Genomic DNA, 22909 nt, shown 5'->3' on the forward strand with positions numbered 1-22909 from the left:
GTAGCGGTTAGCATAACGCTATTACAGCGCCAGCAACCCAGGTTCAATTCCGGCTGCTGTCTGTAAGGAGTTTGTACATTCTCCCCGTGTCTGCATGGGTTTCCTCCGGGTGCTTCAGTTTCCTCTCACATTCCAAAGACGTACAGGTGTGGAAGTTGTGGTCATGCTATGATGGTGCCAGAAACGTGGCGGCACTTGTGGGCTGCCCCCAGAACACTCTACACAAAAGATGCATTTCACCGTGCGTTCCGATGTACATGTGACTAATAAAGCTATCTTGTCTTATCTTATCTTGTAGCTAGGGTAGACTACAGGAAAACTTTTCCCCTTATCAGAACAAAATAAAAGTTCCACAGATTCTGCAAGGTTCCTGCAGATTGGTGGGTGGCAAACGTGGTCCCACAATTGAAGAAAGGAGAGCAGGAGTATGCTGGAAACTTCTGATCTGCTGGCCCAACATCAGAAGTTGGGAAAACGCTGGAATCAAGATGCGGCGCCAAGACACTTACAAGATATTATGCTTGATGCAATAATATGTTTGAACAGGGTCAGTGTGGATTTATGAAAAGAAAATTATGTTTGACTAATCCACTAGAGTTCATCATGGATGTATCTAGCAGAGTAGACGCTGTGGAGACAATATCTGGATTTTCAGAAAGCTTGTGATAAGTTCCCACACATGAAGTTGGAGGAGACTAGTTTTTGAGTCCCTTTCCCTGAGAAAAAGACTGTGTGCATTCTTCCTATCTACTCTTCTCATGATTTTATACACCTCTATAAGATCACCTCTCAGTCTTCCACACTCCAAGGAATAAAGTCCTTGCCCACCCAATCTCTCCCTATAACTTAGCCCCTCAAGTCCTGCCAACATTCTGAGGAATCTTCTGCGCACTCTTTCCAGCTTTGGCGTGGGAGAAGTGCTTCTTACTTTCATTGTTATAGGTGTCTTTCCTATAGCAGGGTGACTAAAACTGCATGCAATACTCCAAATGTGGCCTCACCAGTGTCTTGTACAACTTCAACACAACGTCCCAATCCGTGAGTCTGTTCGATGGTTTGTTCCTGCTATGTTTCTTATGGTGTACATTAAGTCTTCATAATATCACTAGAAACAGTGCAGAAAGAGTTACAAGGATGTTGCCAAAGCAGCAGAATTATCAGTAGAGTGACTGGGCTGAGGTTGTTTTCTTTGACAAGCAGACGGGAGAATTTGTATATAATTATGTCCTGCTAATACACACTGAAGAGAAAGGACTTATTTCCCGTAGCAGAGAGATGTCTAAACAGGGAACGGATGTAAAATGGAAAGATTAGCACAAAGGTGAGGGAAACAAAACAACTCGTCCAAAAAGTGGTGGGCTTTTGGAACTCACTGCCTGAAAGGCTGGTGGAGGCAGAAACTGTTATGTTTGTTCTTCATCAAGAGACAAACTTCACGTGGGTTTAACATCTGAACATTTATTAAAAACAACAACACCAGGCTGGCTTGCTTTCCCACTCTTTTACAGCCACTTTCTGTTCCCCCATGTGCCCCCTTGCATTGCCTGCTGGGAACTGTAGTTCTTCATTATAACTACATAATAACACATCTTCCCCCTTTAAAGAAAAACAAACACAATACTTTGTCCTTATAAACCTGCCAAGAACCCTTGTCCACTCAGCAGCTTTCAATCAGTCTCTGATGTGGTTTAATGGTCCTTTTTGGTCTGGTCCTTGTTTCTGCAGGTGTGTTGCTTTCATTTGCTGTGTTGGGTGTTTTCCTGGGAGCTCTGGTCCACATGTTCACTTTCTCCAAATGCTGGCCCCTTCGGTGCACTGACAGGAGACAGGTCACAGCCATGGGTTGGAGCCTGTGGTCATCTTTGGTATGTGAAGCTACTATGAAAACTCTTTTCACCAGGTTGAGCTGCACTCAGACCTAATAATGGTTGTACTCTCTTTTCTACAATCAGTAGCTGTGATTTTAAGTGCTGCCCCTTATGCTTAAAGGTCACCATACAGCCCCCTTTTACTGGAACTTTCTCTCCAGTGTAGCCTGTCACTTTTAACTTCACAGGGTAAATCTTACTCTTTACTGTGAGAGTCTTATAATCATCCACGGATAACAAATTCACCTGAGCTCTGGTGTCAAGCTTGAATGGAATTACTGTCTCATTCACAGTTACTGGAACATCCATTCTGTTTTACCAGCAGCCACAGTCTGTCCAGAATCCACAAAGAATTCCTCCAACTGTGTGCACCCTTCTCTTGTTAAGAATCACCTTGCAAAGTGATTCTTCTTCCCACAGCTATTGCAGGACCTCCCATAAGCAGGACCATCTTTGGAATGTGTTTACCTCCACACCTGCTGCATTTGCTGTTTAAGCCTTCCTCTTTGCTTTGCTGTTGCTTTCGGAAATGCCTTGTGTGCTGCTCCTTAGCTTGCGCTCGTGTGGTTTCTGCTGAGCTACACATATTCACTGCCTTTTCCAGGGTCAAACTTTTTTCATGCAACAGTCTTCCTCTGAGTCCATTATCTGGAATTCCACAAACTATTCTGCCTTTAACTAGTGAGTTTCTCAAATCTTCAAATTCACAAGACTTACTCAGTGTGTGAAGCTCAGCTAAGCATTGGTCGAAGCTAACACCTTGTTTCTGGTCACAGGAAAAAAATTTATCTCTCTCAGGTGTGATGTTTTTACTTGGGATAAAATACTCCTCAAATTTTTTCATCAAAGTGCCCAACTCAAAAGCTGTCTCATCAATTTGAAAGCTGTTATAGATGTCCAAAGCATCTTCGCCAATCACATGCAGAAAAATAGACGCTTTCAATTTTTCATCGTTCCCTCCCGCTCCACTAGCATCTAAATATATGTTAAAACACTGTTTGAAGCATTTCCAATTATTGGTTGGATTGCCAGTAAACTGCATAGGCGTGGGAGGACTTAGCTTACCCATAACGGGAACTCTCGGCCTCTCACCTGAATCTCTCTCGGCAAATCCGGTGACGGCTGAACTTCAGGAACGACGTGCTCCCTCGCCACGCCAGCCGGCTTCTTCTCCGTCTTCTTACAGCTTTTCTTTCGTCCTCACTGGGTCTCCTTCTCGATTGCACACAGGATCCATCTGCTCTTCCTGTTCAGACCTCACACCGACTTCTGACACCGTGTCATGTTTGTTCTTCATCAAGAGACAAAATTCGTGTGGGTTTAACATCTGAATGTTTTATAAACCAACACCAGACTGGCTTGCTTTCCTGTTCCCCTATGTGCCCCCTTGGATTGCCTACTGGGAACTGTAGTTCTTTATTATAACGACATAATAACACAGAAACCATTAGAAATCACTTGGAATGTGACGATGTGACATAATTTGCAGCGAGAGGGGCAGGAATGGGATCTGCTTTCTGGGCTGCCCAGGACACGACGGGCCGAGTGGCGGCGGAGGCGACGTTCCCCGGTTACCATGGCGACGCCCGCGGACGTGGCGGGAGAGGAGGTGGTGGTGGGGAGGGGAGGGGGGCAGCGCGCGTGCGCAGAGGCCCGAGTCCTCCACCTTCCCAGCGGGCGCCGGTGGAGCATGGCGGCGGCCGCGGAGATCCAGTTCGCCCAGCGCCTGGCGTCCAACGAGAAGCGGTTCCGCGACCGGGCGGTGCGGAGGCTCCGCCGCTACTTCAGCGCCCGCTCCCAGCGCCTCTCAGGTAACGGGCGCACGGTGCCCGCCCGCCCGCCGGCCGCTCCCCGGCGGAGGCTCAGGCACGGCCGGCCGCATCACACACGTGCGTTGCCATGGCAGTGAGGGGGGGGGCGGGAGGGCCCGGGCCGGGGGGGTGGGGGGCAGAGAGCTGGAGGGGGGGACAGAGATTCCTTAGGGGGGGCAGAGGTCCCTGGGGGGGGGGGGGGGGGGGGTGGACAGGGCGGGATCTGGGGGGCAGAGATCCCTGGGGGGGGGGGCAGAGATCCCTGGGTGAGGGACAGGGATCCTGGGGGGGGGGGGGGGGGGGGTGGACAGGGCGGGATCTGGGGGGCAGAGATTCCTTGGGGGGAACAGAGATCCTTGGGGGGGGTGGACTGCGGGATCTGGGAGGGCAGAGATCCTGGGGGGGGGCAGAGATCCCGGGGGTGGGGGTGGACAGGGCAGAGATCCTTGGGGTGGGGGTGGACAGGGTGGGATCTGGGGGGCAGAGAGCTGGGTGAGGATGTTGTGGGGGGAGGGGGGCAGAGGCACCATAGGTGGGAGGATAGGCAAGTGATGGACAAGGAGTGGTGCCAGGTGTGGGAAGACCCTCTGGATAGGATGGGGGTGGGTGAGTGAGTGATGGATCGGGTGAGATCTCCCGGGGGGGGGTGGTAGGAGTGGGGGTGGTGGACACGGTAGGGTCCTGGGGGGGGGCACAGAGAGAGGATGGTGGGGAGGAAGGAAGGAGATACTGTGGGGGGGGGGATGGAATGGGGAAAGACATTGACCTCCAGGGTTGGTGGCTTTTCAACACTGGTGGTGGTGCTGTGTGTGTGTGTGTGTGTGTGGTGGGGGGGGGTGGGGGAGTAGAGAGGGGAAGGTGCCCAACCTGTGGGTAAGGGTGGGGTGGTGGGCACTGACCCCATGCATCAGGGCAGAAGCATGGGGCTTGAACTTTAACCCTAGGGACTCGGGGTAGTTGGGGATGTGGAGGTGGGATTTTGTAGCTGGAAAGAGCAGCACGGATAAGATCAGGGAAGAGCAGATTACTGATATTAACGATCTGGATGTGAATGTGAGAGCAATGATGAGTTCGCAAATGATGTGAAAATTTGTGTAGTTCATGGTAAAGAAGGTGCAGGGTGGTAGTGATGAGTTGGAGTTGTACAGCATTGGAACAGTTCCTTCAGCCCATCATGTGCACGCCAACCCCTGCCTGTCCGCACTGATCCCATTTGCCTGCATTAGGTCTGTATCTTTCCATAGCTTGCCTATTTGGCTGTCTAAGTGCTTCTTAAACGTTTGGACTGTATCTAATTCCACCACTACCTTTGGAAGGGAGTTCCAGATATCAACCACTCTTTGTGTGGAGGGAAAAAAATTACCCTTCAGCTCCCCTTTAAAATTCTGTCATCTTAAACACTTGTCCTCTTATTTGTGATACAGGAAAAAAGATTCTGACTATCTACCCTATCTATATCTCTTAATTTTATATACTTCTATCTGGTCACCCCTCAGCCTTCCCCACTCCAGGGGAAACAAGCACAGCCTATCCAATCTCTCCCTGTCACTAAAATTTTCCAATTCAGGCAATATCCTGGGGAATCCCCACTGCAATCTCTCCAGTGCAGACATATTCTTCCAGAACCGCACACAATAAGTAAGATTGGCAGAGAAATGGCAGATGGAATTTAATCCCGGTAAGTGTGAGGTAATGTATTTTGGAAGGACTAAAAAGGTTTGGACATTCACAATGAATAGCCGGGCCTGAAGGAATATTGAGGAAGGGAGGGACCTTGGTGTACATCTTTGAAGGTATCCGTACAGGTAAATAAGGTAGTTAATAAAGCATATAGGATACTTGTCTTCATTAGTTAGCCACATAATATAACAGCACAGAGGTTATGGTACAACTTCATAAAACATGGATTCGGCAACAACTTGAGTATTGTGTGCAGTCCCGGTCTCCGCTGTATAGGAAGGATATAATTGCACTCGAGGGTGCAGAGGAGATTTTCTAGGGTGTTGCCTGAGATGGAGTATATGATGAGAGGCTGGGTATTTTTTATTTGGAGCTAACAAGCTTACTGGCACCAGAATGAGTTATACAGAATTATGTAGGGCACAGGTAGGGTAGTTAGTAAGACACTTTTCCCCAGGTAACGTGAGTTTAAGGTAAAATGCAGGAGATTTAGAGGGGATTTATGGAAGACTTTTTACACCAAGAGGATGCTGACGTCAATCCTGAGCACGGTCTCGACCCAAAACGTCGACAGTTCATTCCCTCACCCTCCCTCGCCCCACAGATGCTGCTCGACCTGCTGAATTCATCCAGCGGTTTGTTTTGTGATCAGGAATGCACTGCCTGAGAGGATGGTAGCAACAGGTAGAGTACATAGATGAGCACTTGAAACGCCACGGGCCAAGTGCTACAAAGTGGGACTGGTAGAGATGGGTATCTGGTTGCCAGCATGGACCTGCTGGGCCAAGGAGCCTCTTTCATTTTGTGTAACTATATGAAAGTACTGTACACAGACTTTGTCCCACGAGTTGGAGAGTGGACCGAGGTTTTGGATGAGTGGTGACTTCTAACAGGCAATAAAATGCTTTTGGAGGAGGGTGCGGAGGTGGGTTGAGATGGACTGGAAGATGCCTAAAGACTAGAGAAGGTTAGAAGTGGGAAAGGCTGCAGCCTTGGAAAGATTTAAACATTTAAGAATCTTCATTTTGTCCTTATGGTCATTTACTTCAGACTGGAGAAAATTGATGCAAGAATGGATATCTGAGAACACAGAGGCATTAAGGACAGAATTGGGTCGTGGTGCAAAGGAGCACTAATTCAACCCTGGCAGATACTACTATGTACATTTATAGCCACATTTGACCACGTTGGAGACTTGTTCCAAGTTTATGTAGTGGCTTTTGGGGCACTGCTCAGTGCTTTTCTGGTGTATGATTCACAAAAGGCTAGTATGTAGGTACTGGCAGAAATTAAGAGAGCTAACTGAATGTCATTGTTTATTGCTAGTGGGTTTGCTTCAGTTATTTAGAACATTGGTGAGATCACATCTGAGAACCAAGTGCATTGATCTCCTTATTTAAGGAAACATTGGAAGGAATGCAGAGATAATTTTCTCAACTGAAATAAAAACAGAAAATGCTGGGAACCCTTGTCAGGTAAGGCAGTGATTGTGGAAAGAGAAATAGTTAATGTTTAAGGACAAGGATGAAGGGTCTTGTGAAATATTAACTCTCCACAGATGCTGTCTGACCTGCCGAGTGTCTCCAGCATTTTCTGTATTTATTTGATTTTCAACATCTGCAGTTTTTAGATTTTTATTTACTATTCTAATACTTGGAAAGAGCAGGTTATCTTTTGCAGAAAGGTTGGACAGAGTAGACTTGTATTGGTCGGGGTTCAGAAGAGTGAGATATGACTTGATGGAGACATATGAAGCTGAGGGATCCTAGCAGTGTGGGTGTGGAGAGCATGATTCCTGGTATGGGAATCTAGAAGGAGGGGTTCGTTGTTTAAAAATAAGAAGTTACCCATTTAAAATGAAGATGCCATTTCTTTGTCTCTGAGTTGATAGTCTTTAAAACTTGAGTTAGAGAATAGAATTCGAGAAGTTTTGAAACAACTTTATAGGGCACTGTTGAGTCTGGAGTACTGTCTTTGTCTCTGTGTTTAAGGAATTGTATGTTTGCATTGGTGGCAGTGCAGAAAATGTTCATTGGATTGAAATGGGGTGGATGTATGAAAAGAGGTTGAGCAAAGTGGTCCCGTACTCATTGGAGTTTAAGAGAATGAGAGACTATCTTACTGAAAGATGTAAGATTCTGAGGGGATTGACCTGGTGGACACTGACAGAATGTTTCCCCTACTGGCAGTATCTAGAGCAAGAGAGCATAGTCTTGTAATACGAGGTCCACCATTTAAGATGGAGATAAGGAGGAAGTTATCTTCTCAGGGGCTCTCGGCTTTTTGGAAATCTCTAGAGTGTTATGGAGACTGAGTCGTTGAATATATTCAAGGCACAGATCAACGGGGGCCAAGTGTGGGAGATGGGATTAGTGCGGATGTGTCCCCACTACTCAGCATGGATGTGATGGGCGAAACGGCCTGTTTCCATTCCTCTCTATGAACAGACCGTTGAATTACAAATGAGTCAAGGGATATAGGAAGAGAATGGGAAATTGGTGTTGAAGCCAAGATTAAATCAGCTTTGATCATGTTGAATGGTGCAGCAGGCACGAGAGACTGAGCAGCTTACTCCTCCTCCTGTTCATTCCTGCTTTTGGACTTTGTATTGAATTTTGTCTCTTGACTCTTGTTATTTCTTATTCTGGTGATGTTATATAACACATTATATAATATTTTTTAGGTGGTTTCAGTCAAGAGGAACTACTCAAAATATGGAAGGGCATCTTCTACTGTATGTGGATGCAAGACAAGCCTCTTCTGCAGGTAACCGTCCATGAATAAGCTGAGTAAGCTAAAGGCCCAACTGCTCTCAGGCCAGATCCTGTTCAACTACCCTGTTGAGTGAAGGATGCCTCTTGGGCAGCATAGAGTCATGCAGCACAGAAATGGTCCCTTCAGCCCAACTGGTTCATGCCGACCAAGATTCCCATCTAAGCTGGTACGGTTTGCTATGGTCCCATTTGCTCGTGTTTGGCCCATATCTCTCTAAATTTTTCCTATCCATGTACCTGTCCAAGTACCTTTTAAATATTGTCAACTACTTCCTCTGGCAGCTCATTCCTTCTACTTACCACCCTCTGGGTGAAAACATTGTCCCTCAGGTTCCTATTAAATCTCTCCTCTCTCACACTAAACCCATGTCGTCTAGTTCTTGATTCGCCAACCTTGGGAAAAAGCTATTTGAGCAGTCACAGAACTCTACTCTGGCTAGGGTGGGGACTGTCAACAACTCTCTAACTGATGTGCAGATCTTGGTATGTTTGCACGTCATCTGGCAGCATTGATATATTCTACATCTTTAAGGATTTGAGGTCCACTGGCAGGATTGATTGCTGATGCTGGGTCTACTAAGCTAATATGCTATGTTTACATGGTGTCCTGCAGACCTTGATTGTGATTGTCACTCTTGGCACAAAGCACATCATTAATTTGATTTAATTTCTCAGGACTTAATTCATTAAAACCTTTCTCTGTATTACAGGAAGAACTGGCAGATTCGATTTCCCATCTTGTACATACTTTCAGGAATCTGGATGCCAGTGAGTGCTTATTCTTTCTACAATTTTTAGGCAAAGAGAAGGCAATTATGACTTGTGTTTGTATTGGTATTGGTTTATTATTGTCACTTGTACCGAGGTACAGTGAAAAGCTTGTCTTACAAACCGATCGTACAGGTCAATTCATTACACAGTGCAGTTACATTGAGTTAGTACAGAGCGCATTGAGGTAGCACAGGTAAAAAGCAATAACTGTACAGAGTAAAGTGTCACAGCTACAGAGAAAGTGCAGTGCAATGAGGTGCGAGGTCACAATAAATAAATTGTGGTGGGAGAGTAAGGAAATCAGTGACAGTGATTGAAAACATGGAATTGGTTTCCATGGGGAGACAGTGGAGCTGCCAACAGCAATGGAACTTTGGCAAGTTAAGATTGAAGGATCAGTTGAGATGGGTGGTATTGAGGAGATGAGAAGGGTGGTAGGGTGTGTGCTGACAGGCTTGGAGATTGAACTGAGCAGTCTATAACTTGCTCTGCCCCAGAGTTCCTGTTCCTAGAGACGTTCTTCCAGACTATGAATCGCGAGTGGAATGGGATTGATCGCCTGCGCTTGGATAAATTCTACACTGTGAGAGTTAAAGCAGCTAAGTGTTTCTTTTGACCGTTTCATGTAGAATTGGGTACCTATGGTACTGATGTCCATGAATCCTCGGGTGTCCACTACATGGCTGGTGGGGTTGGGGGGGAAGGTTCTGAGCATAATGCTGACAACCCCTCCCATCACGGGAGCTGAGGTTTGGCTGATAGTGTTGTGTGGTACTGAGAAGGTGGGGGGGTGGCACGGCGCGGGGGAGGAGGAGGAGTCCCATTCAATCTGAGGTGCCATTAAACCGAGCTCCTCTTGGCCAATTCACAGTGCTGCAAAATCCACCATGCTGTTCAACGAAAAATGTCTCCCTGACTTAACACCACTGGAAACAACAGTCTGGGTGTGAAACTCAGATGTTTGGTTGTGCATTTGCCCAGTGTCTTTCAGCACAGAAGTGCCAACGTGACCACCTACCCATCTGTTAGCTTACCTTAGCCCTTGGGATATTCCATCATCCAACACCCCACCTTCTACTTAAGGACTCCCAACTCCACTGCAGCTATACTAGCTCCTAAAAGAAGTGGTGTGAATTTGCAGAGATGTATCCCTCGTTCTTAATGCAGAGGTTCCTGCTGGTCCAGAACTGCTAGGTAGTTATTCTTGTGATTTTCTTTTTGTGGCTGTTCAGTCATGGAAGCCATCAGATCTGAGCCTAATGGTGCTCTCAGCTGAGCTCGTGCTGGAGAGCCGGATTCTGACTGTGTTTGCCCTTTGTCCTTAACTTTGCTGCACTGAAACTTCTTGGAACATTGTGCAGCTGTCTGAGGAGAGTTATGTCACCGTGAGCGGGTATTGAACCAGGGCTGTTGTAAACTAGTGGAGTCAGAGGGCAGCAATACGCTGAGCTCAAACAGTGGGAATGCAGTGTTAAAATCTGGAGATTAAACTATGGCGGTAATTAACACTGTGCCGTTCCTTGGCAGCTGATCCGGTTGGTACTGAGGCAGTTTCTTGAAGAACTGAAAAGCACAGGCTGGGATAAAAGGTAATTGAAGCTTTACAGTCCTTTAAATAACATCTTGCACAGATCAAACTGGGCAATTTTGAAACAAATTTAGACTAGATGTCAATATAATTCCCCAATGTACAGGGTTGAATTGTGTCAGTGTGGTTATGATTCACTAGTGAGGACAGTTAAGCCTGTGCTTCTTGCAGTGAGCCTTTCTGATTTTTGTTTTCAGTGTTGTCAGCCGTTTCCTGAGATGTGTGATGGATGAAGTGCTGAATCCCGCCAGGAACGATGCACCCTGTGGGATTCGTTATCATTTCATTGACATCTACCTACAAGAGTTGGCAAAAGTTGGTACACAGCAGGTAAAGAGGGCATGTTTTTCAGAGGCCGTGTTTTCTAATTAGCTGTAGATTCAGCAATCTTGTAATAATTACTGGTTTCGAACATCAGCACCCGCAGGGTGTGACATCATTGCACCTGTTCTGAAACAGCATTAAATACTGAATCCAGCAATTGAACAAGAATTTGAAGCTTAATTTTAGTAGTTCCTTTGGCGCAAACAGCTGAAGCACTCGACTGGGCTACGTTACATCAGGAGCTCATCTGTGCACATTTTTAAATACGCTGTTGGTTTCTCCCTTCAACATCCTCACATGCACTGTATTCCAGACTCCCTACTGCTGATCGGGTGAAAACACTTTTCTCAACCTGCCTTTAATCCTCAGTGTGCATTCCATCTAGACATTGCAGGGGCAGCACAGTGGTGCAACTTGTAGATAGATCCATTGCCTCATAGCTTGAGAGAACCAGGTTCAATTCTAGCCTCAGGTGCTGTCTGTGTGAAGTTTGTACGTTCTCCCTGTGACCACGTGAGCTCTCCCTGGGTGTTCCAGTTTCCTCCCACATCCAAAAGAAGTGCGGGTCGGTAGATTAATTGGCTGCTGTAAATTATCCTTGGTGTGTAGGTGAGTGGTAGAAACTGGGGAGTAGGTGGGAATGTGGAGAGAATAAAAAATCTGAATAGTTCTAAATAGGGATCGAGTTTAAGAGCCGCGAGGTAATGATGCAGCTCTGTAAAATTCTGGTTAGACCACACTTAAAAGTACTGTGCCCAGTTCTGGTCGCCTCATTATAGGAAGGATGTGGAAGTGTTGGAAAGGGTGCAGAGGTGATTTACCAGGATGCTGCCTGGTTTAGAGAGTGTGCATTATGAGGAGAGACTAAGGGAGCTAGGGCTTTACTCTTTGGAGAGGAGGAGGATGAGAGGAGATATGATAGAGGTAAATATTAAGAGGAATAGATAGAGCGGACAGCCAGCAGCTCTTTTCCAGGGCACCAATGCTCAATACAAGAGGGCATGGCTTTAAAGTAATGGGTGGGAAGTTCAAGGGAGTTATCAGGGGAAGGTTTTTTACCCAGAGAGTGGTTGGGGCATGGAATGCGCTGCTTGGGGCGGTGGTGGAGGCAGGTACATTGGTCAAATTCAAGAGGTTGCTAGTTAAGCATATGGAGGAATTTAAAATAGAGGGATATGTGGGAGGAAGGGGTTAGATAGTCTTAGGTGAGGTTTAAAGGTCGGCACAACATTGTGGGCCGAAGGGCCTGTATTGTACTGTACTGTTCTATGTTAAATTTAGGACTTCTGTGAATGGGTGGTTGGCACGGACAGTGAGGTAAAGGGCCCATTTTGTGCAGTACTGCTCTATGACTCTATCTAATTGTGGTCTCTGTTCTGAAGGGAATCACTTCGACTTATGTGATCTTTACTCATAACTGAACTTCTCCACCCTGGTGTGTAGTGGCCAAAGAGAATCAGTAAATGATAGTTGGTGCTTGCTTTTTCCTCCCTTGCTTTTCCTGGTTCTTGAACAGTACAGAATGGCATGTACAATCCTTGTGCTGTAACAGCTCTTTTCTTTCCTTTGTCCTAGTTGACCGCAGAACAAAACCTGAAGTTTATTGATCCTTTCTGTCAAATTGCTGCCAAAACCAAAGAGTAAGTTTTGGTCTGTATGTATGTCTGCATGCTGTGGGTGGAGGTTAATGTGTCCCCAACAAATCAAAAGGCCTTGGAATTCTCTGCACATATGCTGACCAACACTGACTGAGCCTGGAAGGAGATGGGTGCTGCCTTTAACCTGTACGTTATCATCTCCAATTGTCCTCACAGGTTCTCTGGGTCACCTCTTGCTATACAACTAACCCAACCCCAGCATTCGTATAGATGCTCTGGCTGAGGTCAGCCATTTGACCTGGATTCATTGTGCACTTTGAATCTGTCAGCCAAATCCTGAGTGTAAACGTAGATCGGTCCTGTTCATTTGGAGAGTTATTTTGCGTGCAGTTTATGCATTCCACCAGCCGAACTTCACGAACAGCTCCCTGTGACAATGAAGAGAAACACCCTGTCAATACTCTGTGAAGTTACAGTCATCAGGGTGCCAATATCTTGCTAATTTTCATTCCGATCAGGCTGCATTGTCATTGATTGGAGCTTGATGTGTCAGTGCCCCAAGTCGGTATTCAGTGGATTGATTCTCCCTGTTTAGTGCCCAGAGGGTGGGTTTTTACCCCAGTCGGTGGGTCATTGCCCTGATTTAATTCTTGTCTCTGGCTGTGGTGTGGCTACAGTCGAATTTTGTTTCACATGATCTCCCAGGGAATCTTTGAGCTGATTGTGGACCAGGCACCTTTTGCCATTGAGGATTTAATGAATGAGCTGCAGGCCAATGAGGAGGATGACGCATCGGGCGAGGAACTGAAATCGAGTCAGGAGAACGGAGATCCAGCCAAACCAAAGATAAACGGTGAGAACCGGTTCCTGCTCTGAAATTACCCCAGGTGTGAGTGCACCCAGCCAAATAGTGTTTTGAGCTTCCAGTCGCTCCTACATATGCACCAACATGTTCCATTTTCTTTTGGCTGTACTTGGAGAGAGTAGACTAGGATAGTATCCTCTAGAGTTTAGAAGGATGGGTGGGAGATCTCATTGAAACGTACATACATTTATAAAAACATGCCATCTTCCTGCTTTAAGCTCCCCTCAGTTGGTGCTGCTGTAACTTGGGTTACAAGGATGTTTGCAGCTGCTTCTACCCTGTGTCTTTTGGGACTTAATAAGTAGTTCATGGGTCGTCAGTGTGACTCAGATAGGTTGAGACACCTTTCGTGATCTTGTTGAAATTTAATGGTTTTTAGAATAAAAGGCAGTAGGGCAGACTACTGATGGAATGGGAGACAGTTCCAGAGGTATATTTCCCTTTGTCAGGACCTGTGAACTGAGCCCCATGGACATTTATCATAATACAATCATGGAAGAACATCATAGTTGAGCATGCTTTGCCTTGTACACAGATACCCTTCCAATGGAATGGCCAGTGAGTGATCGATTTCAGAATCCAATTTGATCTCTATTCCTGTAAACCAATATTCCTGTTCCTGCCCTTCAACCTCGAGCTGACAATAGCTAACTTGCCACTTTAAGCAATACTGATGCTGCATTTTGGTGGCATCAAGGAGCCCAACCTGAATTGGAGGGAGGGGTGATAGGAACACAAATGGGGGGCGAGAGTATGCAATCAGGCCTTTCATGCCTGCTCCACCACCAGCCATTAAAATTGTGGTCCATTTTCAATAAGACCAAGGGACGTCCTATTCTGAGGCTGTGCCCTCTGATTCTAGACTCTCCCACTACTGCAAACATCCTCTCCACATCCACCCTATCCAGGCCTTTCAATACTCGGTAAGTTTCAATGAGATCCCTCTTCATCCTTCTAAACTCCAGCGAGTACAGGCCCAGAACCATCAAATGCTCCTGGGCTCTCACCCTTGGGCTCATTCTTGTAAATCTCTTCTGGACCCTGTCCAACGCCAGCACATCCTTCCTTAGATATGGGGCCCACACCTGCTCACAATGCTCCAAATGTGGTCTGACCAACACCTTATAAACCCTCAGCATTACATCCTTGCTTTTGTATTCTAGATCTCTTGAAATAAATGCTAACATTGCATTTGCCTTCCTTACTACTGACTCAACCTGCAAGTTAACCCTTAGGGAATCCTGCACTAGGACTCCCAAGTCCCTTTGCACTTCCAATTTCTGAATACACTCCCTGTTTAGAAAGTAGTCTACGCCTTTATTCCTTCTACCAAAGTGCATGACCGTACACTTCCCTGCGCTGTATTCCATCTGCCACTTCTTTGCCCATTCTCCCAACCTGTCCAAGCCCTTCTGCAGACTCCCTGCTTCCTCAACACTACCTGCCCCTCCACCTATCTTTGTATCATCTGCAAACTTGGCCACAAAGCCATCAATTCCGTCATCCAGATCATTAACATATAATGTGAAAAGTAGTAGACCCAACACCGACTCCTGCGGAACACCACTAGGCACGAGCAGCCAACCAGAAAAAGCCCCCTTTATTCCTACTCTTTGCCTTCTGCCAGTCAGCCAATCTTCTATCCATGCTAGTACCTTTCCTGTAATATCATGGGCTCCTATCTTGTTTAGTAGCCTCATGTGCAGCACCTTGTCAAAGGCCATCTGAAAATCCAAGTAAACAACATCCACAGACTCTCCTTTGTCTATCCTGCCTGTTACTTCCTCAAAGAATTCCAACAGATCTCCCCTTAAGGAAACCATGCTGACTTCAGCTTATTTTATCATGAGCTTCTAAGTACCCCAAAACCTCATCCTTCATAATGGACTCTAACATCTTACCAAGCACTGAAGTCAGGCTAACTGGCCTATAATCTCCTGTCTTTGGTCTCCCTTCCTTCTTAAAGAGTGGAGTGACATTTGCAATGTTCCAGTCCTCTGGAACCATTCCTGAATCTAGTCCTTCTTGAAAGATCACTACTAATGCCTCCAACAATCTCTTCAGCTACCTCTTTCAGACTACATTCACTTCTGCCCCCTTGCTGTCTCGAATTTCTGGCATGTTGCTGGTGTCTTCCACAGTGAGGACTGACGCAAAATACTTATTCAACTTGTACTTATTTTCTGCCTTGATGCTGCTTTCCAGCACCATCCCAATACCCTTATTCCCAAAATATCCAGAAATCTGTGCTTTGAACGCAACGACTGAGCCTCCATGTCCTTCCAAGGTAGAAAATTCCAAAGGTTCACCACTCTGAGTGAAGACATTTCTCATCTCAGTGCCAAATTGCCTTATGCTGAAACCATGCTGCCAGTTCCAGACTCCTCAGCCAGGGTAAACATCTTCCCTGTATCTCACCTGTCAAAACCTTGAAGAATCAGGTATGTTTCGATGAGATCTCTTCTTTCCTCACCACTGCTTCCCCCCCCCCCCCCCCCCCATTCTTCTAAACTCCAGAGAATATTCTCCCAGTCTGTTCTCTCCAAGTACAGCAATCCTGCCATCCCTCCATCTAGTGAATCTTAGTTGCATTGAGGATGAGATGGCTGGTTCACTGGGGATCGTCCACTGGCTTGAGTCATAAATCGCACAAAGAAATGTGGTTGTGATACCTGAGGGGTCAATCAGCCCAGGACATGACCACAGGAGATTCCTCAGGGCAGTCTTCTCAGCATCTTCAGCTGGTTCATCAATGATGGACCTTCCTTCCATCATAAGAGTAGAAGTAGGGATGTTTGCTGATGAATGCAGTGTTCAATCCCATTCGCAGCTCCTCAGATAATGAGGTAGCCCATGCCTTCATGCAGCAAGACTTTGTCAACATTCAAGCTGAGAAGTAACATTCAGACCAAACAAATGCCAGGCATTGACCATCTCCAGCAAGAGAGAGTCTAACACCTACCCATGACATTACCATGCCAAGTCCCCCGCCATCAATGTCCTCGTGGTCACCATTGTTTAGAAACCCAACCAGACCTGCCACTGTGACCTCTATCACCTACCAGCAACACAAGAACAGAGTGAGAGAGTTTAGCAGGAAGCTGTATGCTACATTTCTTGCACTCTCAGCAAATAAATTCTTCTTTTGGTACAGAAAGAATGCAAGGAGAACACAGTGAGCCAGGCTTTGGGATGTCATTATAAGCACCATTTATGAAGATGCAATTTAATCATTCCATGAGTATTTAACACTTTTGATCTCATAAGCACTGCAGCACCTGTAGCCGTGGGATTTTTCTGTTGATTCATAGCTTTGGTGCAGAAGAATTAGAAATTTTGGGCATTGAAATGATCTGTGATTCACATGTGAAATTGTATGCACAGGGTCCGTTTCAGGGGAAGGAGCTGAACTGAATGGAGATGGAGAGAATCCAAAACATTCTCAACACAATGATGATGTTGGTCCTGTCCTCCAGGTACTGGTCAAGTTAATTGATTGGATGGTAGGGATGTGAGGGAGAATTGTTGAATGAGTGGAGACTAAAGTCAGTTCTTGGTTTTGGTCCTCACTGTGACCGTCTCCACTGATCCCATGGCTCTGGCTGTCTTGTGGGACCTCCGGGGCTGTATATATGGTAGTTGCATTTATGGTAATAGACTGGTAATCAACAAAATAGCTAAAGGATTCTAAATCTGAATGTTGTTCATTTGTGCATTGTCGCCAAGTTAAGTGACGATAAAATCTCCACGATTGTTGACAAAATGTAGCTTCAGGAAAGGGAATCATCCCCTGCATCCACTGGCTGCACTCTGGTCCAGTAGACATATTGATTGCCTTTCCTATCAATGGATCTAAATCCTGAGATTCAATAACTTACGGCATTGAAACACCTTCTCCATGTGGACTGTAGCGGTTCAACACCCATTATAGTCATCTGCTAAGTAAATATCAGAATCAGATTTATTATGACTGACACATGACGTGAAATTTGTTTTGTGCCAGCAGTACAGTGCAAAGACATAAAGTCTATACATTTCAAAAGTAAATAAATAGTGCAATAAAAAAGGAATAACGAGGCAGTTTTCATGGACTGTTCAGAAATCTGACGGCGGAGCGGAAGAAGCTGTTCCTGAAACGTTGAGTGTAGGTCCTCAGGCTCCTGTACCTCCTCCCCGATGGTAGTAACAAGAAGAGAGCATGTCCCGGGTGGTGAGGGTCCTTAGTGAGGGATGCCGCCTTCTTGAGGCAACTGTGGCTCACCGGGCAGCATTTTTGCCTCTACATCGCGAGCTGCTGTCATTTGGCATTTGGATCAGTTGTTAAACACCATCTGCCACTTGACATGGACGTAAAACTCTGGTTAGACCACACTTGGAGAACGGTTTCCTGTTCTGGTTGCCTCATTATAGGAAGGATGTGGAAGCGTTGGAAAGGATGCAGAGGAGATTTACGCCTGGTTTAGAGCTTATGCATTATGAGGAGAGACTAAGGGAGCTAGGGCTTTACTCTTTGGAGAGGAGGATGATGAGAGGAGACATGATAGAGGTGTACAAAATATTAAGAGGAATAGATAGAGTGGACAGCCAGCGCCTCTTTCCCAGGGCACCAATGCTCAATACAAGAGGGCATGGCTTTAAAGTAATGGGTAGGAAGTTCAAGGGAGATATCAGAGGGAGGTTTTTTTACCCAGAGAGTGGTTGGGGCATGGAATGCGCTGCCTGGGGTGGTGGTGGAGGCAGGTACATTGGTCAAATTCAAGAGATTACTAGATAAGCATATGGAGGAATTTAAAATAGAGGGATATGTGGGAGGAAGGGTTTAAATAGTCTTAGGTGAGGTTTAAAGGTCGGCACAACATTGTGGGCCAAAGGGCCTGTATTGTGCTGTACTGTTCAATGACTCTATAAATGATCCTGAGGAAATTCAGTCCTATCAGACCATTGCTTGATCGCTTTGTGTTCCATGGCTAACTTGTATTTCCAAAGTGTAATGTAGGAAACTGAAATTGCAACCTTTGTGGCTTCAAGCCTTTCAATGTGCAGGTAAGACGATGACATCCTGAACACCTGATGGTGAACCCCTGATGCAATGGTAAGGAAAGCGCATCAGCATCTTCACTTTCTTAGGAGGTTCGGCTTGTCACCGAGCACTCTAACAAACTTCTACAGATGTACTGTTGAAAGTATCCTGACTGGTAGCATCATGGTCTGGTACGGCAATTCAAACACGCAGGAACGTAAGAAGCTGCAGAGAGTAGTGAACTCTGCCCAATGCATCACGGGCACATCCCTCCCCACCATCGGGAGTATCTACAGGAGGTGCTGCCTCAAGAAGGCAACGTCCATCATCAAAGATCCCCACCAGCTGGGCCATGCCATCTTCTCGCAGCTACCATTGGGCATGAGGTACAGAAGCCCCACACCACCAGGTTCAGGAACAGCTACTTCCCTTCAACCATTCACTTCTTGAACCAACCGGCACATTCCTAATCACTACAACAGTCTGTCTCTCAGACTGGAGGCCTGTGACTCGTGGTGTTCCTCAGGGATCTGTGCTGGGGCCATTGTTGTTTGCTGTCTATATCAATGATCTAGATGATAATGTGGTAAATTGGATCAGCAAGTTTGCTGATGACACTAAGATTGGAGGTGTAGTGAACAGCGAGGAAGGCTTTCAAAGCTTGCAGAGGGATCTGGACCAATTGGAAAAATGAGCTAGAAAATGGCAGATGGAACTTAATGCAGACAAGTGTGAGGTGTTGCATTTTGGAAGGACAAATCAAGGTAGGACATACACAGTAAATGGTAGGGCACTGAGGAGTGCGGAGGGACAAAAGGATCTGGTTGTTCAGATACATGATTCCCTGAAAGTGGCGTCAGAGGTAGACAGGGTTGCAAAAAGGGATTTTGGCATCCTGGCATTCATAAATCAAAGTATTGAGTATAGGAGTTGGGATGTTATGGTGAGGTTGTATAAGACATTGGTGAGGCCAAATTTGGAGTATTGTGTGCAGTTCTGGTCACCTAACTATAGGAAGAATATTTGTAAGATTGAAAGAGTGCAGAGGAGATTTACTAGAATGTTGCCGGGTCTTCAGGAGTTGAGTTACAGGGAAAGATTGAACGGGTTAGGACTTTATTCCTTGGAGCGTAGAAGAATGAGGGGAGATTTGATAGAGGTTTACAATATGAGGGGTATAGACAGTAAATGCGAGTAGGCTCTTTCCACCTAGATTAGGAGAGATAATTACGAGAGGACATGGCTTTAGGGTGAAAGGGGAAAGGTTTAGGGGGAACATTAGGGAGAACTTCTTCACTCAAAGTGGTGGGAGTGTGGAACGAGCTGCCATCTGACGTAAATGCGGGCTCACTCTTAAGTTTTAAGAATAAATTGGATAGATACATGGATGGGAGAGGTCTGGAGGGGTATGGGCTGGGTATGGGGTATGGCCGGCGCGGAATAGTGTTTCGGCACAGACTAAAAGGGCCAAATGGCCTGGTTTCTCTGCTGTAGTGTTCTATGGTTCTAACACTTTGACCACTTTAATCACGCTGCACTAAAATAGACTTTTTTTTTGTTGTGTTTTTTCTTGTAAAAATGGTGTATAATTTGTTTTTCCTGTGAGTGCTGCTTATCTGATGCTATGTGCCTGTGATGCTGCTGCAATAGGTTTTTCATTGCACCTGTGCGCACATGTACTTGTGCATCTGACAATAAACCTGACTTGGTTTTGTTTCTGCAGTTTGACTATGAGGCTGTTGCTGACCGGCTGTTCCAGCTATCCAGCAGGGGGAGCACCCCTGCCCACAACAGGAAACTCCTCTACAAGCTGGTGCGAAAGTAAGTGCCTCTCGCGTTTCACTAATACCAACTCTGTCGGTTTCAGCCCAGCTCCACCCTCCTGAACAAATATCCCCCATGTCACGAAGCTCTCGTTCCCATCCAATGTACTCCATCCCAACACAGCAATCAACTCCTGCCTCTCAGCCTGTCTGATTTCAGAAGCTCCTCGAGAACTGTGTTAACACAAAAGTAGGAGCAGCCGGGGACCATTTGCTTCACCGTGCCCGCTCACCATTCAGTAAGCTCATGGCTGATCTTTTATCTCTGGGACACCTGCCTGAATTAACCTTGTATCCCTTGATTCCCTGAATATCTGTCTCAAACATCCTCGGCAATGGATTCTCCACTGCCCTCCTGAGTAGAGAATTCATAGATCTGGTACACAGTGTGGAACGATTTCTTCATGTCGCAGTGGCCAACCCCTTACTTGAGACCATCGACTTCAGGTCTAGCCTGTCCAGCCAGTAATAACTCTGTACGTTTTGGTGAGCTCAGCTCTCCGTCATCTTCACTCGAGTACTGGCCCATTCTGTTTAATCTCTCAAAGGACAAATCTGTCATCCCAGGAACTTTCTCTGCACCTTCTCTATAAACAAGTATATCCTTGGGTAAGGACATCAGACCCAATACCTCAAATTGGAATTGGGTTTTATTGTTACATGTACTGAGGTACAGTGTAAAGCTTGTCTTGCATACTTTTCACACAGATCATTTCATTACACAGTGCAATTAAGGTAGTACAAGGTAAAACAGCAACAGAATAAAGTGTAACAACTACAAAGGAAGTGCAGTGCAACTGGTAGTCAATGAGGTGCAAGACCATAACAGGGTTGATTTAAGTCAAGAGTTCATCGTATCGTATAAGGGAACCATTCAATTATCTTATAACAGTGGGTTGAAGCTGTCCTTGAGCCTGGTGATAGGTGCTTTCAGGCTTTTGAATCTTCTGCCTGATGGGAGAGGAGAGAACAGAGAATGTCTGGGGCGGGTGGGGTCTTTGATTATGCTGGCTGCTTTACTGAAGCAGCGAGAAGTGTGGACAGAGTCCGTGGAGGGGAGGCTGGTTTCCATGATGTGCTGAGCTGTGTCCACAACTCTCTGCAGTTTCTTGCGGTCCTGGGCAGAGCAGTTGCCGTACCAAGCCATGATGCATTAATAAAAATTGGTAAGGGTCGACAGAGACATTGCAAATTTCCTCAGCCTCCTGAGGAAGTAGAGGCGTTGGTGAGCTTTCTCGGCCATGGTATCTATATAGTTGGACCAGGACAGGCTATTGGTGATGTTCACTCCTAGGAACTTTGAGCATCTTTGATGTAGACAGGTGTATGTACACCACCCCCCTTGAAGTCAATGACCAGCTCTTTTGCTGACATTGAGGGAAAGGTTGTTGTCATGACACCATGTTACTAAGCTCTCTATCTCCTTCCTGTACACCCTCGTCGTCATTTGAGATACGGCCCACTACGGTGGCGTCATCTGCAAACTTGTAGATGGAGCTAGAGCAGAATCTGGCCATGCAGTCATGAGTGTACAGGGAGTAGAGTAAGGGGCTGAGGACACAGCCTTATGGAGCACTAGTGTTGAGAATATCCACTCTCACCAGGGCTGTACATAACAGCAGCAAGAACAGCTCTACTCTTGTACTCGGATACTGTTGCCAGTAACGCATCTGCCTTCCATATTGCTTGCTGAACCTGCACATTAACACTTATTGATACATGTTCAAAGACACCCAGACACCCCTGAACAATAAACCTTTCATAGGGCATAAAACAGTACGGTACGGGACAGGCCCTTCAGCCCAAGATATCTGTGCTGCCCAGTGTGAAATGAAACCAATCCCATTGCCTGCACGTGATCCAGTTTACCAACTTACCATTTCCATCATGTTCATACGTCAGTTTAAGAGCCTCTTAACCACCACTATCGTGTCTGCTTCCACCACCACCCTTGGCAGTGCATTCCAGGCACCCACTACTCTCCCTGTTTTAAAAAGAAATCTTGCCCAGCACATTTTTTCTTAAACTTCTAGGAACAAACAATCTGCTGGAGGAACTCAGCGGCTCGAGCAGCATCTGTAGAGGAAAGGAATTGTAAACGTTTCAATCTGAAACATCAACAAATTGTTCCTCCAGCAGATTGTTTGATGCTCCAGATTCCAGCATCTGTAGTCTCTGGTGTCTCTCTGAAACCTCCCCCCCCCCCCCCCCCCCCCCTCCCCTTTCAACATCTCACCACTTTGAAAGTATTCCCCAAAGTGGATGACCTCACATTTTTCCACATTACACTTCATCTGCCATGTCCTGATCCATTCACCCTGCTTGTCCATCTCCCTTTGAAGCTTCATCCCTGTCAGCCATTGGCTCACTCTCAACAGTTCTCTCAGTTTGCATTTTGTTCATTTTCCTGCCATTTCTTATTCTGTGCCTACTCAATGACCCACAGAGGAACCTGATCGTCATTCAAAATGCAATGTCGGGGTTGTGAGTTTCATGAATGTGATGCGTGCATTTGTGGTTTAACTGCTCATGGAGCTTTGATGGTGTAAAACCTGGCACTAATCACAGCTTGCTTATACCATCCACTAAATGTTGTCCTTTTTCTCTTCCCTTTAGGTTCCGGGATTTAGCTGAAGGTGAGAATGAAGCGCTTAAGCTGCCTTGTGACAGAAGCTGACTTCAGCATTTCATGTTATTCATATACTGCAATGCATTCTCGGGAACAATTTCAGTGACACATTAACTTTCAAAATTTCCAGCTCTGGATATTTCAGTGTGTAGAGCTAC

At 46.1% G+C, this 22909-nt stretch overlaps 1 protein-coding gene across 1 annotated transcript in view; it reads left to right on the forward strand.

Moving 5' to 3' along the window:
• Positions 1–3546: 3546 nt before the first annotated feature.
• LOC127570031 (ribosomal RNA processing protein 1 homolog A-like) overlaps positions 3547–22909 on the forward strand; it is a 30525-nt gene continuing 11162 nt past the window's right edge. Inside the window, exons 1-11 of the mRNA XM_052015242.1 lie at positions 3547–3679; positions 8043–8125; positions 8844–8901; positions 9402–9487; positions 10432–10493; positions 10690–10822; positions 12392–12456; positions 13092–13267; positions 16664–16755; positions 20023–20120; positions 22739–22758. Coding sequence (XP_051871202.1) covers positions 3559–3679; positions 8043–8125; positions 8844–8901; positions 9402–9487; positions 10432–10493; positions 10690–10822; positions 12392–12456; positions 13092–13267; positions 16664–16755; positions 20023–20120; positions 22739–22758 — 994 coding nt within the window. The 5' untranslated portion in view covers positions 3547–3558. The remainder of the gene's footprint in view (positions 3680–8042; positions 8126–8843; positions 8902–9401; positions 9488–10431; positions 10494–10689; positions 10823–12391; positions 12457–13091; positions 13268–16663; positions 16756–20022; positions 20121–22738; positions 22759–22909) is intronic.

Source organism: Pristis pectinata, chromosome 4 (genome assembly GCF_009764475.1).
Source record: "Pristis pectinata isolate sPriPec2 chromosome 4, sPriPec2.1.pri, whole genome shotgun sequence".
NCBI classification, from domain to species: domain Eukaryota; kingdom Metazoa; phylum Chordata; class Chondrichthyes; order Rhinopristiformes; family Pristidae; genus Pristis; species Pristis pectinata.